Here is a 15,993-nt window from a genome sequence, read left to right on the forward strand (position 1 = left end):
AGTGTCCATAATTAGTTTGCTTTTACTGTACAAAAAGTCCTATAATATTTTGTGTTTTCAGTAAAGCGCTAGTTTTGTATAATCCTAAAAGCATAAGGAAACATAATTAGTTGGTTTATTTATACTAGTTATATTAATATATATTAAATAGGCTGTGAAGTAATAATTTTTTTCCGTTTTTAAGTTTCAACTTCACTCTTTACTTCCCTCGAAAAAACTTTTTTTTTTTAAATTAATGTACTAAATGACTGATTAGGAAAAGAAAAAACTATTAAACAGTGACTGCCAAAAAAGATATCATAGTCTAGTTGTTAGGTCTCTTTGTGAAAGATAAGTAAAGATTGGATTAAAATTATTTGATTAAATTAACATGATTTTTGAGAATTCATATATGAGAAGACAATAAAAAAGACATATTGACTTGTCATAAGATTTTGAGTTTTAGGCTGTCTTACTGTTGAAATTCCTGAGCACGCAATATTTGACTGACTGGGAACAACAATTCTTAACTACTTTTTTGAATTGAAAACAAACTCTTGAACTACTTTTTTCTTGGAAAAAATGATCATGAAAGGCACCTTTCCCATCCAGGGGTGCAGCTCAGGGGAAAAGGATGGGATCCCTCCACCCCAATATTCCAAGTTATCTGTGCACAGTGCCAACCCATCAAAACTTCTTTTATGTTTTTAGTTTAATTTAGTATGTGTGACCACATTTGTCAACACACTGGAGGATTTTCTTAGCACATTCTTTACAACCCATCTCCAAACTCAAAACCCAAGCTGTGTCCCTGTTCTTATCAGCTGTGAATTTCATGCCAAATACCAGCCTTATGGTATCATGACTGTGTAGCCCTATTGTCAGCCAACCTTGATTATCAAAAATTACATACATCATATTAAGGTAGGAATCTTTTATCCATGTTTATGAAAGATTCATGATAATAGAAGTATTTGTCAAGTAATAGACGCTGTTTGAGTACTGAGGTCTTACCCTAAGTTGTTTATAATTTTTTAAGTTGAGCATTGTTTGACTCCTCTATGTTTGTAACAAACTATAAAAGCTGATATATATTTCAGTCTTGATTAAAGAATGTTAGGGTACACAACAAACAGTTTCTTTTTTGGGGGAGTCAGGGTAATTTCTTTTAATTTTGGGCCTTTTCTGCTTACTGATAGTGATTTCTGCTCTTTTTTGGGTTGAACTAACCTTCGAATTTTTTCTATTCGTCTTAGATTTATTTTAGCTGTTTATCATTCTTTGACAGACTTCTTTTGTGGACAGTTTTTCTATTTAAATTAATGTAAAAAAAAAGTATTGGTTTTCCTGAAAACACAAGAAAAACTTGGTTTCTCAGAATGACTTGAATCTAACACCCACAAGTTCCCAGGCCAAAGGATTCTCATGCAAAAAAAATACTTGAAGATAATTTAGGTAGGGACAATTTTTATCTGTGGGCCTGAAATTTATATGTGAAAGTCTTCCTTAAGGCAAATAAACCGTAAGTTGCATAAAGTTAAACTCAATTGGGATGCTACTGAACATGGAACAGCACCTGGCGACTAGTGATCTTTGTATACAACTAAAGCCATCATTCTATAGCTTTACAAGGAGAAATCCTTAGATTACTCTTAGCTGCAATTTAAAGTAAAGACTGAAAAGAAAAGTTTGTCTGAAGACTGGGCCCTAAACAGGACCAGTAGCCAAAACAAGGATCTGAATGGCTTAAAGTTTAATGCAATAAGTGAATTCATTTTTTTCTTTTGAATGGTGAGCAAATTGACAATAGGATATCTAGATCTTGACAATCTGTCCTTGCTAGAGACATGCTATTGATTTATGCATTCTACTCATAAGGTATGCTTTTCTTGAGTATACTAGATGTTGGCTTGGTTCCAGCATATTCAGTTACTTGCATTGAGGTATATGCAATCATGCACTGCTAGTACTGATCTAGTACTACTGAATTACTGCTCAAAAAGATCTGAGCACTCCTACTATTTCTGAAGACAACTGCTAATAGTACAATTGCTTGATTGCAAGGTCAAAACCTGGAATGATAAGGTAAGTACTGTAAGTACTACAGGCAAATTTTGAAAAACGCAATGAACAGCTCTTACATTAGCCGCGTTCGTTTTCGTCGTTTGTCGTTCTTAGTTCTTAGAAGATGTTCTCGGTTTTAATCTTAAATTGCGTTTTATTTTGCCGTTCTAATAATGTCGTTTTAACTGAAAAAACGGCTTATAAGAGATTTACTTAGTCAGATAAGATTTCAAAACCAAAGGTGAAATTCTAATCAACCAGCACAACAAAAATAGAAAATATAATTTCGACAAATGTAGCAAAACAAGCAATGCAGTTACTAGAGGAAAGTGACTCTGACAATGAGCTCCTATTGGAAGCTGAGGCAGAAGATGTTTTTATATCAAGAACCTCACAGATATGTTTGGCACTTGCTAACGGTGACTTAGAGATAGGAAAAGTAATTTTAAGATTAAGATGTTTGAACAATTAAACATTGTCCTAAGGATATTGAAGCCTGGGGTTAGCTGGAATTTCTTAGTATTAGTTGTAATCTAAGATATCTAGGAATTCCTCCCAAAATGTTTCCAGATAACCCCTAAGGAATTTTTTGAAAGTTTGAAAAGCAATTTATGCCATAAATGCTTCCAGAACTTGCTGAAGATCTAAAAACTGTGCCACATATAAAAAAACAAATCACTACCATTTATTTAGAGGAAAGATCCCATCAACAAAATCTACGAAATTAAATCAATAAACTCGTTTTTCTCATGGTTCTTTATTTTAAAACTTGGCGCTCAAAAGTAAAACTAAAGCTCTTAAACGGAGTATGAGGCTCAGTTCGGCGTTCTAAGAATGACGTACTAAGAAAAAAGAACGGCATTTCAAAGAACGGCTTATAAGCGAAACATTTCAAAGAACGGCGAAAATGAACGGCTTAATTCTAAAATCGAGGATTGGATTTACATAGAACGACGAAAACGAACGCAGCTATTGTCTCTGAATACATAGTAAAATTCTCAGATTTTCTTAGAAATAAAATTTGGTTTCATAATTTCCAAAAAATCTTCCAAAAATTATTAGCCCCCTCCCCCCCCCCCAATATATTCTTAAAAATCAAGCTTTTCTTTTTTAAGAACAATTTGAACTACTGTGTTGTTACAAGGTGTGAAATTCTCATGGGAAACATGTCAATAATTTTACATATCTGATTAAAAATCTTTTAAGTATGTTATATCAGATTACATATAATACATTTTTATGTAATTTTGGGGGATGACCGAGAACAACATTAAACCTGTGCATTGGGTTTGCTGAAAATTTTCTTTAAAAAGGTAACAAGTTTGAAAAATATGTTAATATGTTTCTGGTTTATCTGTATGCTTGTTTTTGAAATTCCTGTTGCCTTTCAAGCATTTTAGAGAGGCTAAGCCACCCATGGGTATATTGCTGTCACAAATGATTTTGCTCAATTGAGCTGGTGGAAGACTATTAGGAAATGTAAGATTTTTTCTACTATTTAGAGAATAGGATATCACAAAATTAATCATTCAATGTGCTTTTTTGTATAACTTAAGCAAATACAAACACTGGTGGAATTTTGTTGATGTCTGTCTCACAATTAGTGTGTTTAAATAAAGTATACTGTTCATGGGATAGTAGTAAAAATTGTAATAAAGTGGCTTAGAGAAATTATCTTGTTTTTAATATCTTTTTCATCTTTTAAATATTTTTTTTTGTCTATGGTCATGTTTGTGTCCAGTTTCCAAAGAGTATTTTATCTTCATTGATCCTTAAGGAAAGCAAGAGATGTACCTGCTGTAGTTGATTTGTATTAAATAATTTTTTATGTCATGTTGCATTTCTGCATAAAACATATATGTATTTTTGCATGTTATTGTGTATGTAACACACAAAAGTGTGGACAATGCAGTCACAGCTTTTAAAATCATTAATTCCTGAGAAGCCCCTTGTCCAGTTATACCAGCTTTTTGGGCAGCAAACCTTTTAAAATAACCTTAAATAATTCATCGGGGTCCTTACCTGTGGCTTTCCTTTCTACTGTACTTAGCAATGGGTAAAATATATTGTTGTCACTCAAAATTTTGACAATCTTAGGGGGATGACCTAAAACAAAATTAAAACTGTGCATTGGCTTTGCTGAAAATTTTCTTTAAAAAAGTACCAAGTTTGAAAAATATGTTAATATTTTTCTGATTTATCTGTAAATTTGTTTTTTAAATTCCTGTTGCCTTTCAAGAATTTTAGAGAGGCTAAGCCACCCTAACATTTTTTACAGAAGCTAAACCACCCAAGGGTATGTTGCTATCACAAATGATTTTTGCTCAATTGAGCTGGTGGAAGACTATTAGAAAATGTAAGATTTTTTCTACTATCTAGAGAATAGGATATCACAAAATTAAGCATTCAATGTGCTTGTTTGTATATCTTAAGTAAATACAAACACTGCTGGAATTTTGTTGATATCTCCAAATAGAAAATATGTTTTTGAGGAGGACAATCCCCCACAACCCTCAGGGCAAGGGTTTTAAGTTATGCCCTGGGGGCATATAAGGTTTTTATAGATAGTAGTGTCGTAGAAACTTCAAAAAAGGCTCATTCGATTGGAAATTCTGAGGGCTAGTGCCCTTTTTAATTGTCAAAAGTGTTTTGAGGGCAACTTATCCCCCTTTGACGCCCACGTTTTCACAAAACACATTCAATCTAAATTTTAAGACAGCCATTTTATTAAACGTAGTTTTAAGTTCTGGAAATTAAGTCTTTGAGGATTACAACTCCCCCAAAGGCTCAGGGCAAGGGTTGTAATTTAAGGATTCTCCGAATCTTTCATATTATTTCTTATGGAAGGGATGCTCGTATAAACTTTAGAGAGGGATCATTTGATTGAAAATTGAAAGTTCTTGTTCACTTTTTAAGAGTCAAGAAAGATTGAAGGGCAACTAGCCCCTCTCCTTCCTCCGCGCCCTAAATGCATCAGATAAAAATATTAAGATATATATTTTGTTAAATTAGGTAAAAGTTCTTATAACAAAAAAACTCTAGGGGTAACACAAATCACGCTGATGTGGGGGCTGGTATTGCAAGCAATGGCCTGGGGAGTGACTTATTAAGGGGGGTTTATCAGTCATGGGAAGGGGTTTTGTAAGGATAAGACACGTAAGTAGTCTGATACATTTGTTGAATTTCACGGTTATTTTGTAATTCTAGTGATAGATTTAAAAGTACTTTGACGCACAAATTTCTCTTAAGGTTAATTCCAAACAGCCATAATTACTTTGTTTTAGAAAGTGAAATGGTCTATACCCCCTTATTGGAGCTATTTTGTAAATCCATTTATTTTTGTCATTCTCTGTCCAAAAGTTCTGCAAGCGGTCTATTGTTCATATATAAGGTTTTTATAAAAGAGGTAAACGTATTGACTTTGATAATAGCCTCGTTCGATTTAAATCGAAAGTTCTAGATCCGTTTTTTAAAGTCAACAATAATCGGACAGTAAGCACCCCCCCCCCCCCATGCCAACAAAAAATTGAAACTTTTGCAATCAAAAACGAACAAAATTAATTTAAAAAAAAACTTTCCGAAAATAATTTTTCAAATAAAAGTAAAGGCCATTTTAAACTTAAGCTCAGGAGATAAAAATACCTGTTAAAATTCAAACTCTAAACGACCAGAAATTACTATTAAAGAATAAATGAAACCCAAAACGAACAGAAATTAAATAAACAATCAATGTGAACAAACATACAATATATATATTAATGTAGATGAATAAATAAATCTTAAAACGAGTGAAACTTAATTTGAATATGCAAATCAAGTTTGAATCGAATAAAAATAACTACAAACAAGAGTTTGGGTATTGTATCACTGCAGAAGCCTAAAACCTACTGCGTCATTGGCGCTTTACTAAAAACAAATTATATTACAAACGTTTTCTTTTGTACTTAATATTGAAAATAAATGTTAAAATTACAGTAAAATTTTGTACTGATGAGCTTTTAGCAATTAATGTCATTATGCATCAAATATTCAGTTTAATTTATTAGTTCTTTTCAAGATTGGTCAAGACAAATATAGTTTCACTACAAGGAAAATTTGGATACTTCCCCCTTGTTTAACTGTTAAAACATAAAACCTTTTGCGTCATTGGTGCTTCATTGAAAACGAATTACTCGTATATTACAAATTTATTCTTTTCCAGTTCTTACAGCATTGAAAACTAAAATAAAAATTACAGTGAAAAAAAATCTTGAACTGATGGATCTTTCAACATTTAATATCATTATATATCTAATATTCAATTTGATTTTGTTTATACTTTCCAAGACTGTTTAAGACTCATATAGTTTTGCCATTTTTTTAACTCTGCCATTTTTTGTAACTAATCGTGTTAGTTTGTTATGAAAACATTCTATGACTTCTAGGCATTTCTATTTGAGCGGAAAACTACACCTCAAACTTTGTGGAACATGAATTTTCTTGCATGAAACACCAAAGTATAATAAAATGTCAAGTTTCGGAGTGTTTCATCACTCGCAAGCAAGTGCCATTGGTATTTTTGAATCCGCATGGTCAATTTAGGGCGTGGAGGGTAGGCTAATTCTCGTAGCAACCCCATTCCATCGTGGTATGGTTCACATTTTCAACACCTGGCGTCCGGACTATCATATAATCTACCAAGCATACAACTACCCCAAATCAGTATCAATAAATAAATGAAACCCAAAACAAACAAAAATTAAAATAAATATTAGAGTCAAACTCAAAACGAGCATAAATTAATGTGATTAGGGTTTAAAACCCCTATGCTTTCTAAGAGCCAGAATATAATTTGTGCTTTACTGAAAAAAAATTCAAATGATTTTACTGAAAACAAATGTGCATTGTCAATTTAATATACATGTGCTGATATTTATTCCCTAAAATATTAATTAATTTATGATTTCTTAAAGTTACAAAAGTGAAAATATTTCAAAGAATTGTTTTCAGTAAAGCGCCAATAACGCAGTAGGTTTTAGGCTTCTGTAGTGATGCGATACCCAAACTCTTGTTTGTAGTTATTTTTATTCGATTCAAACTTGATTTGCATATTCAATTTAAGTTTATCTCGTTTTACAGTTTCAAACGCTCCATGTTAATGGGCAGCCTCAACCTTATGAGGTGGGTGGAGCCCACCCCAGGGACTCTCAGTATCTAGGCAAGTCCTAGCTCTAATTAGATCCCAGGCCTAGGGTTGGTTGGGCCTACAACCCTCCACCCGAAAATTTTACCGTAACAAAAAACGATGATACTGCCTCGGATGACCTATCCCCCCTTTACTTTCCACGACCCCAGCATGTCCCTGGACCGATTTCAGACCATCCAATGAACCTTATTGACAAAGGTGGAATACGACTCGCCACCTGGAACGTACTCACACTCAACTTTCCTGGAGCTAAATCAATGCTTGCCTGTGAGGTAAAACGCTTCAATATAGCTGTGGTTGGCCTTACGGAAACCCGCCTTGTCGGAAGAGAGTCCGAGGATATTGATGAAGGGTATCACCTGATCTGGTCTGGTGACCCAAAAAGCAAGACAAATGGTTTAGTCCTTGGGCTGAACGTCAGAGCCTAGAGATGCCTTCTCTCCTATAAACAAATTTCAGACAGAATACCGATGGCTCAGCTCCAGAACAAGCATGGACAGTGGTCAATTATTGTATGCTATGCTCCCACCAATCCGAGTCCTGCGGAAGTAAAGGATCAGTTCTATGCGGAGCTCTCAGCGACCCTGTCTAGAGTCCCACCCCACGACATCGTGACTCTTCTGGGAGACCTTAACGCGACGGTAGATGACAGGGAGGGCGTGTGGAGAAGTGTTCTCGGCCCTGTGACTCCAGATTCACTGAATGACAACGCACAAAGACTCCTCCAGCTCTGCAATATGCATAATCCGGTCGTATCAAACACGCTCTTTCAGAGACGACATATACACAAATACACTTGGTATAGTAACGACGGCCAGACAAAGAAGATAATCGTATGTTATGATCTCGGGTCACTGGTGCTCGTCAATAACAAATTGCCGGACTTATAGGTCGGCCGAGCTTGGAAACATAGACCATAGGATGGTAGTTGCCACACTCAGGCTACGCCTGAGAGCACAATGATAAGAGAGACGGCCTCCCAATCTCAATCTGAGTAGTCTGGCTGCTTCTGAGATGTAGTAGAAGTAAGCTCTTGATATCTCTAACCGGGTTAGTTGCCTCCAAGACCTAGATGACTCTGAAGTAGCCTGGAATTCCTGCAAAGAAAATATACTCGACTCTGCTGGCAGTACCATTGGCCGCAGCAGACACAAGAAAAAACCCTGGATATCCCAGGAGACTCTGTCTGTAATCGAGCTGCGCCAGAAGGCCTGCTTAGCAAAGAATATGCCAGAGTACAGACGACTCAATGGCCTGCGCAATATCCTACGGCACAGTGATAGGAAGACCTTTGTCGAAAAGAAAGCCAGCGATCTTGAAGATGCCTCAAGAAGAGACACCTGCTCCCTGTACAAACACCTCCACGAGCTGACGGAAGGGAAGACTTCCACCGTGAGCCGTGTATTGTCTGCTGACGGAAGCATGCCGGTTGACGATGCAGGCCAACTCTCTGCCTGGAGCAGTCACTTCTCAACGCTTCTGAATGCTGAGGCAGTTGCTCATCCCGACCCTGATCTGATTCAAGTAGCAATGACCACACCCGAGGCTACTTCCGACCTCGTATCGCAACCGTTTACCACCTTTGAGATCCAAAATGCTGTAAAACGGTTAAATAATAATCGAGCCCCGGCGTCTGTGGTATTTCTGCAGAACTACTCAAGTACGGTGGTGCAGCGATGATTCTGTGGCTCCAGTTAATCTTCTCAGCTGTATGGACGACAGAAAGCATACCGAATGACTGGTGTGCTGGCATCATATTGCCGCTCTGGAAACGTAAGGGCAGCCGTCAAATCTGCTCCAACTATCGTGGGATCACGCTTCTCTCCGTTCCTGGTAAACTCTTCGCCATGTCACTCCTGGACAGGTGTTCCACCTTTTTGCGTAGAAAGAGAAGAGTCCAGCAAGTCGGATTCATGCCCGGCAGGTTGACGACGGAGCAAATGTTTACTATGCGCCAGTTGATCGAGAAGACGCGAGAGTTCCACCAAAAAGCGTATATCGCATTCGTGGACTTTAAGGCTGCCTTCGATTCTGTTGATCGCTGTTCACTTTGGCTGATACTAAGAACTAAGCGTCTACCTAAGAAATTTTTCTTATTTTTTGAAAAGCAGTATGAGGATACAGAAAGCTGTGTGCAAGTCAATGGAAGACGCAGTCCCACATTCGCAGTGAAGACTGATGTCCGGCAAGGTTGCACCACCCCTCCCAAGCCTTTCAACTGTGTCATAGACCATGTTATGACCAGCACGACGAATCGCCTTCAGTTTGGTCTTCAGCTTGGAGACTGGCTACTGTCTGATGCTGACTTCGCCGACGACATAGCGCTAGTTGCGGACACCGTTAAAAAGATCACCAAAGCTCTCCAAGGGCTATCAGTAGAAGCCCCGAAAGTTGGACTGAAGATCAACTGGCAGAAAACCAAATTTATGCTACTTGAGCCCCCCACGTCCCATTCTACTGTAAAGGAAGTCAACATCGGAAGTAACCGAGTAGATGTGATTGAATACTTCACTTATCTGGGATCTATTCTGTCGAATGATGGCTTGATCACAAAAGAGCTTACATCTCGAATTGCCAAAGCTTCAGCACTTTTTGGGAGGCTTAGCAGCATCTGGCGTACATAAGCCGCTTTACCAAAATGCGCATTTACAATGCGTCAGTCAGCATCGTCCCACTGTATGGAGCGGAGACGTGGCCAGCGGCAAAATCTATCCTCAGCGCCGTCGATGTCGCTCAGACGAAACATCTCCGAAGAATCGAAAGACTTCACTGGACTGACTTCGTTAGCAACCAGACTCATCCGTCACGTACGGCTCAAACTCCTTTCTTGACGCAGCTTGCCCAGCGTACTGTTCGGTGGTACGGCCACCTCCTTCGCATGCCACGCGACGCCCCAGCACGGGTCGTATTCGACTTCAACCCCACCCTACACGGATGGAAGCGACCCAGAGGACGCCCACCCAGCAGGCGGAAAGACAAAGCCGATGAATTCCTCACCCAAGCCCACATCCCGGTGGAAGAAGCTGGGATCCTGGCAAGCGATAGGTCAACCTGGAGGTGCCTAGTCTCATCGTTCTCTACGCCGAACCCTCGGCAGGAGCCTTAAGTCAAGTAAGTCAAGTCAAGTATGTTTGTTCGCATTGATTGTTTATTTAATTTCTGTTCGTTTTGAGTTTCATTTATACTTTAATAGCAAAATATTTTTATTCGTTTTAAGCTTGATTTTCATATTCAATCTAAGCATTACTCGCTTTAAGATTTATTTATTCATTTACATTATTCCTTGTTGTATTTTTTTTCCTATGATTGTTTATTTAATTTCTGTTCGGTTTGGGTATCATTTATTCTTTAATAGTAATTTCTGGTCGTTTTTAGTTTGAATTTTAAAAGATATTTTTATTTGCAGATCTTAAGTTTAAAATGGCCTTTACTTTTCTTTGAAAAACTTATTTTTCGGAAATTTTTTTTTTAATTAATAATACAGAAAGAACGCACACTACAATCATTATACAACTATCAATGATTTTCCAATCTACCCTCTTCAATAGTTATTCCCTAACCAAAACAGGTCAAAATATTTTTTTTCAAAACTCATGTAATATCCTAGCTAAAATCATCCATTCTACCACTTAGTTTCACAAAACTCAAAAACAACATGATCATTTCCAGTCTTATAACATGATCATTGATTCCTATCCCAACCATAAGACTAACATTGAGACTGCCTAGCTTTTCTCTTTGACATAAATGTTTCATTTCCCTTCTAAGTCTCTCATAGAAACAACAATCAATTAGATAGTGGTGTACAGTCTCATTCTGCAAATTACAAGCTCTACAAACAGGGCTATCACTTTTCCCAATCCTAAATAGTCTAGCATTAGTACTTACATGACCTGATTGAAAACGGAATAGCAAACTACAATTTCTCTTATCCAGTTTACTATAAATTTTACTATCAAAGTGGTTGTGTTTTTTCTGGGCTACAAGCTGATTGTGCATTAAATCCTTCAAAATTCCGAATCTCCTTTGTCTCAATCCCCCTCTGATTGATCTCAATTCCTTATATTCATCTCCCTCTACGCAATTCAGCGGTTGTGTTGCCACTATTTTTGGATGTTTATCAGCCATTTCGTTGCCTTGTCTACTTACATGTGCTGGTGTCCATACTAGCTGAATTCCAAATCCTATTTGGAGCAAGTGTGAAGAAGTGTGTCGTAACAACTGCTGATTTCTTGGTTTTGGTTTGAAATGAAATTTTGTAAGCTAAGTATAGCAGCTTTTGAGTCACTACAGATAGCAAATTTTCTATCTTCTTTGTCCTTTATTGTGGTCTTTTGGATTTAATCTAGTGCTACCTCTATTGCTTTAATTTCTGATTTGAAGACTGTTGAGTAGCGTCCTCGAGATCTGGATGCTACTAATTTCTTCCGAGGAACAACAGCTGCAGCTCCCACTCCTTTTCCTTCTATTTTGGATCCATCAGTATATGTTAGACAGAAATTTTGAAATTTTTCTGTGATAAGTTTAATAAATTCAATTTTGTGGATAATGGATTTCTTTCATTTGTTTTGTATTTCTTCTATGGTACAAGGTTTTTGCATCAAAAGCCATGGTGGGGTTTTTAGAGGTTTCTTATGTTGCAACATTTTAGTAATAGAGAAGTTCAAACCTGTTTCTCTCATCAGTGCTTCTGCTTTCTCAAATGGGTTTGAATGTTTCCTTAGTTTATTTGGGTTCATGGTGTGGAATAGTCCACGTTCGACTATATGTTTCTTCATTGGGTGATTTTTATCTGATGTCCATAGTTTTTGAATATATTTAAGTAATAGTACATCTCTTCTTGTTGGCAGTTTTTCTATACCAGATTCAATGAATAAGAAGAGAATTGGTGTGGTCTGTTTTGCTCCAAAATCAGTCCTTATATCTGTGTTTTGTATAACTTCTAGCTTATTTAGCTGACCTTCATTTGCACTGCCATATATAGTGGCCCCATATTCAATTTTTGGCCTATATACTTAATATAAAATTCTGTCATTACTGCTGGATTAGCCCCATACCTTTGCTCTGGCATCATTTTCATAAGATATTCTTTTACTATTTCTGTATTTTCTCCATAAAATTTCAAAACAGGTGGTCTGGTATTTCTCTTCTTTGCTATAACCATGGCTTTTGCTTTGAATGGTTTAAGTATTATATCTAGAGTACTTGCCCATGTTTCTGTTTGGAAAAGTATTTGCTGAGCTTGTTTTTCAGCTTCCTCTAAGGTATCCTGGACAGTCCAAGTCTTTTTATCGTCAGCAAAAATGTGGCCATTGCATGCATCATCCTTAACAGGAATGTCATGTTTATTTATGTTATAATAATCTGGACCAAGGACGCTTCCCTGTGGAACTCCTCTTTTAATTTGAACCTTGTTTTCTGATTTTGACTCTCCAACACTTACAGCAACTTCTCTGCCAGGCATATATTCTATTGAAAACTTCATCAATGCGCCATGGATGTTTGCTTTTATAAGTCCATTTAATATTTGTCGGCGTACAATGTTGTCAAATGCACCTTTAAGATCTAGAAATATAAGGATCATGACTTTCTTGTTATTTAATGCATAAAGTGAATCTCTCAAAACACTTAAAAGACTGTCAGTTTTGCTTCTACCTTGCTGGAATCCATTTTTGAATATCCTGAAGAATTTGTGTTTTTCCTACTGTGAAAACCAAACTTTTTTGACCAGTCTTTCATAGATCTTTCCTACAATTGGCAGTTATGTCATAAATCGGTGATTTTCCGCTAAATTATTTTTACCAGGTTTTGGTATCATTATGGCTATGGCTTTTTTCCAGCAGTCTAGAAATCTTCCCTTTTCCCATAACATGTTAATAATTTTTAATAATTCCTGTCTCCATCTAGTTAGAAGAATTTTCAATAATGCTGGGTGGATTCTATCAGGTCATGGGGCTGTTTCTGGCAATTTATTTAACACAGCTTCTAGTTCTACACCTGTGAAAGGCATGTTGCATGGATCATTAATTTCCTCCTTAGCTAGTTTTCTGGCTTTAGCAAATACTTTAGAGTGTAGGACTGTCTTTATGAATGGATCCTCTTTGCCTATGATCGGTCTTAGATGCCTAACTCCTGCTTCAGCTTTTTTCCTGTCATCAATTATTAGCTCTCCATTAAATTGCACTGGGGTGTTTGGATTTGGAGGGTTATTTCTACTACCCATTCTTTTTATAAATTTGTATAATTTCCCATATGGATCTCTAAAATCTAAACTCTCTACAAACTTTGTCCATAAATCATTTCGAGCATCACTTGTGGCTCTTGCAAATTTTGCTTTGGCTTGCTTTAGCTTAATGTAATTATCTGTAGATAGAATTTCATTGTAGTTGTTTGATGCCCTATTCATTGCTTTCTTGATACTTTCACACTCAGTATTCCACCATATAGGTTCTCTGTGGCTATTCTTTCTTATTTTGCTCTGTAGGCAAAAATGTTTTCCTGCCGTTTCAAGTTTTTCGAAAGCCGTCAACAAAATAGTGCTGAATTTTGCTATTCGAAAATTTGCTGCCGAATATTCATGGTTGGTATATTCCAATTCAGGGTATACATTTGCACATTAGGGGATGGGGGTGGGTAAATTTGAATCTACGATAGAAGTGACATTATATTCGTAAGAGCATAAAAAAGGCATCGAGGCTATGTACACTTTATTCGTAATTCAGTAATATGAACTGCGAAAAATTTACCCATCATTATTTGTAGTAGTTTTTTTATTTGTCATTATTTGTAGTATCTATTTGGAATACGGAATTTGATCTTTAACTTAATCTTTATTTTTGAATTTGTTGCGATTTTTACCAGTGTAGACTTCTATATGCATCCCAGATTTCCGCTTCAGTTTTCCAGAAAACGCCGAATGTAGACCCGGAAATTATCAATTTTGGAAGTTATCGAAATCGTTGGACACGTACGGCAACTTTGCTTTGACCTTTTAGGACTAGGAGTTTTTTATTTTTGTAGAGTATTGCCTAATTTGACCTTTTATAAATGGAAGAAAAGTCTGGTGAGTAAAACCTCTTCTTAAAACAAACATTAATTGAAGTGCTATGTTTTTTAGTAATTTTGAAAAAAAAAATATGGGCTTTCTATTTTGGCCTAGGCTATCTTGGGAAATTAAGTGGTCTAGGTCAATGGAACATTCAGGAATAGGTTAAAACATGACTGTTATTCAGGATATATATGTAAATTGAAGGGGCTGGGGGTAAAGTTCATTTACAACTCAAATGAATGTTAAATTTTGATTTGGGATGCAATTCTGACTAGGCTAGGCTTATAGAGGTAAGTTTGTTTCTTAGCTATCTGAATAATCCATTAATGTAACCATTGCCCCAGACAATTTTTGACATCCACATATAGAGGTATGCTATAGAGGTATAGATGTATTGCTCTGTTTGCCATTAATAATTAGGCCTAGTGTAGCTTATTTGCTGATCCCTTCTAGTGTTTTGACATGTACTTTAGCTGTTTGTGTGTGTGTATAGTGTGAGTGCTGTGCCAAGTTCAAAATCATTGGAGGGGGTAGGGGTAAAGTTCATTTCCAAGACAAATGAATGTTAAATTTTGATTTTGAATGCAATTCTGACTAGGCTTATAGAGGTAAGTTTGTTTCTTAGCTAATTGAATAATCCATTAATATAAACATTACTCCAGACAACTTTTGACATCCACATATAGAGGTATGCTCATCTCCATAATTTCCAGGGGGAGCACAGATGAGTTGCTCCTATTGCCATTAGCCTAATAATTAGTGTATTTGGTGATCCCTTCTAGTGTTTTTGACATGTACTTTAGCTGGTTGTGTGTGTATAGTCTAAGTGTTGTGCCAAGTTCAAATCATAGAGGCAAGTTTTGTATTTCTTGTCTTACATTAGTTAATTTAGTTCTTAGAAAAGTGATATTTAACAGAAGTTGTGCAAACTGGCTGAAAATCATTTAAATAAGTAGGCTACAATTTTATCAACTGAAAGACAGTTCCTTTCTTTAACAAGAAAAACATAAGAAGTGGTAATTAAACATTTTTCAAACTGTTTTTACATAAAACTTGGATTTTGTTAGAATTTAGTTTAGAACTATTTCTTTGAAAACAATTTAATATACAGTTAAATGATCCAAAAAATGGTAAAATTCTACTTTAGTTACTTTTGGCTATATTGGAAAGGGGTTGGGTTAGGAAAATGAAACTTTCAGGGATGGATCTACATGCTAAGGTATGTCCCAGGAAGGTACTTTTAAGTACCTACCTCCACTCCTCCCACTCTATATAATGGTAAATTACTGCACATTACTAGTTGTTTTAGCTCACATTTCATCCTATATTACTATCATAATTATAAATCACTGCTTACCTTACACAACTTCAGCTTTTAACCTTGTTCATTAAAATATATTCAAAAATCCTATTTTCATTTAACAGTCCATCCCTTTAAACTTATTTACTATCTAGCTGACATTGTTTATGGAACCCATTTGTGATGTCACAACTTTGCTTATCATAACCCCTTTTAACAGTAGCATGCAGGTGCCATGGGGTAGAAAAGAACTTTGTGTTGATAAGCCCTTTAAACTTTATTAATTAGGGAACGTATTTGACAAGAGATAGACCAGTAAAAAAATCCAAATTGTTTTTAGAGGACAAATTATGTTATGAGAGTATGTTTTTATTTTTATAGGTCCATGTGCTCATAAAGTTTCTGTTGAGTTTATTG

At 36.2% G+C, this 15,993-nt stretch overlaps 1 protein-coding gene across 1 annotated transcript in view; it reads left to right on the top strand.

The window, feature by feature from the left end:
* Nucleotides 1–14,205: 14,205 nt before the first annotated feature.
* Nucleotides 14,206–15,993, top strand: part of AMPdeam (AMP deaminase) — a 124,172-nt gene continuing 122,384 nt past the window's right edge. Inside the window, exon 1 of the mRNA XM_089092478.1 lies at nt 14,206–14,291. Coding sequence (XP_088948604.1) covers nt 14,276–14,291 — 16 coding nt within the window. The 5' untranslated portion in view covers nt 14,206–14,275. The remainder of the gene's footprint in view (nt 14,292–15,993) is intronic.

This window comes from Artemia sp. Qi Xiang Cuo, chromosome 7, assembly GCF_049724085.1.
Source record: "Artemia sp. Qi Xiang Cuo chromosome 7, ASM4972408v1, whole genome shotgun sequence".
Taxonomy (NCBI): domain Eukaryota; kingdom Metazoa; phylum Arthropoda; class Branchiopoda; order Anostraca; family Artemiidae; genus Artemia; species Artemia sp. Qi Xiang Cuo.